Raw genomic sequence first — 1,805 nt, forward strand, 5'->3', positions numbered from 1 at the left:
CTCACAGAGAAGACGTAAAGAACAGCTATCACAGACCAATAAAATTGTGCACTATCGAGCAAACAGTCCTACTGTACGTAATACCAACAAAATTGTTAAGTTCTCACAGTATATCAAGAGCAATATACTCAGCTACACAGTCTTATAGTTCCTCATCAAACAATCAGAACAATAAGAGAACATAGAGGTAGAGAGACAGAGAGAGAGAGAGACATACCTGTTTCCTAGACCTAGAATGAGCAACAGATTCTCTGTTTTTGATCATACGCTTATGCCTTCTATCTCCTCTGCTTTCATTAGAATCTTGGCTTCTTTTCTTCCCAAACCTCGCAAATTAATCAATAAAAAACAGAACAACAATAAGTATCAGTATGACATTATCAATGAATGTCTATTCATGCAGACAAGATCAAACACGAAGAGAGACAAAACTCATATCAGAACAACTCATGATGAACCTATAAATCATTTGACTTTGTAGCTTAGTTGAATCTCAGATTTCAACCCAAAAAACATAAGAATGAAACCAACATGGACACAGAGGTATATACAAAAAACATGCTCAGTGATACGACCAATGCTGTGCTTGCGAACAAAAACCACCCCGAGTCTAAACTAGGGACCAGCATGAGTCTACGTTCATCAACAAACATATCAGAAACAAACTACTTCAGAGCCTAAGCAAATACCTTTGTAGTCCAGGAACAAGAAGCTACCGCATATGGTGGTAGATCGAGGAAGAAGACAAGCTATGGTGGGATTTTTTGTAGATCGAGGAAAAACAGAAGCTCCAGTGGAGGCTCGAGGAAGGAGAGAAGTTCCAGTGGCGGGATCTCCAAGAAAAAAGTTATGGTGGTGGTAAGAAGACAGAGAGAAGCTCCGGTGGAGGCTCGAGGAAGGAGAGAAGTTTCGGTGGCGGGATCTCCAAGAACAGAAGTCATGGTGGTGGAAAGAAGACGGAGAGAAGCTCCAGTGGTGGCCTTAGTCGAGGAGAAGAAGAACCGGTTGGTGGTGATGCTCCTCTGGTGCTCGTCAATGGAGTCATGGCTACAGAGAATATGAATCGCCATTTTTGTCTCTCTCTGTTTTTTCAGGTGTAGACACAACAAAAGAGGAAGTGGTGCGGGTTTTGTGTGCCCCGCAAGACCCGCAATGACCCAAACCGCAAAGGCCCAACCCGCATGAGACTTAACCCACGAGACCCGCTGGAAGGAGAGAAGTTCCGGTGGCGGGATCTCGGAAAGAGTTCTTGGTTTGAGGGGCTTTATCGTTTCTCGGAGGACGGTCTGAGTCGCGGATGAGATCTTTTATGCTAGATACTTCGGCGACTTCTCCTGCGAGCAACCTGGCACCGAGAACCTTGCAGTTTATGGTCGAATGGCCGCCGGCCTGATGAAAGTCACAGAAAGCGTTCTCGTCGTAATTCAGATTACGAGTCCATGTATTTCCCGTTGTCCGGTCTTGCTCTGGTCCTGAATTGATGGCGTAGTTATGTGCTCCCTGGGTCTCCTCTTTCCCGTGATGGATGTTTTTGTCGTTACGAGGGTTTCTTCTTTTAGATTTCTGATCCGACTCGGGATCCTTCAATGAAGTTTTCGTGAGCTTTTGGTTTTGCGATAAGATTTTCGTCTCTTCTTCAATGGTTATATAGTCCATGGCCTTATGGAGCGCGTCTTGAATCGTACGCGGCTTATCCAAGGTTATCCACTTCCTGAACTTTGACTTGTACTAAAGCGTTTTACGGAGTGCGTCTACTGCCACTTTGCCGCTTATTCCGCAGACTCTAGCCATGATAATCTTAAATC

The 1,805-nt window shown here is 44.6% G+C and overlaps 1 protein-coding gene across 1 annotated transcript; it reads right to left on the bottom strand.

The window, feature by feature from the left end:
* Nucleotides 1-217: 217 nt before the first annotated feature.
* LOC125594976 (bZIP transcription factor 27-like) lies at nt 218-1,070 on the bottom strand (the record flags this gene model as incomplete). The annotated part of the gene is made up of 2 exons (XM_048770960.1): nt 784-1,070; nt 218-326 (listed from the first exon to the last, which is right to left on the bottom strand). Coding segments are annotated over exons 1-2 (396 nt in total), but the record flags the coding sequence as incomplete, so codon positions are not given.
* Between the last annotated feature and the right edge of the window lie 735 nt (nt 1,071-1,805).

This window comes from Brassica napus (assembly GCF_020379485.1).
Source record: "Brassica napus cultivar Da-Ae chromosome C7 unlocalized genomic scaffold, Da-Ae chrC07_Random_19, whole genome shotgun sequence".
NCBI classification, from domain to species: domain Eukaryota; kingdom Viridiplantae; phylum Streptophyta; class Magnoliopsida; order Brassicales; family Brassicaceae; genus Brassica; species Brassica napus.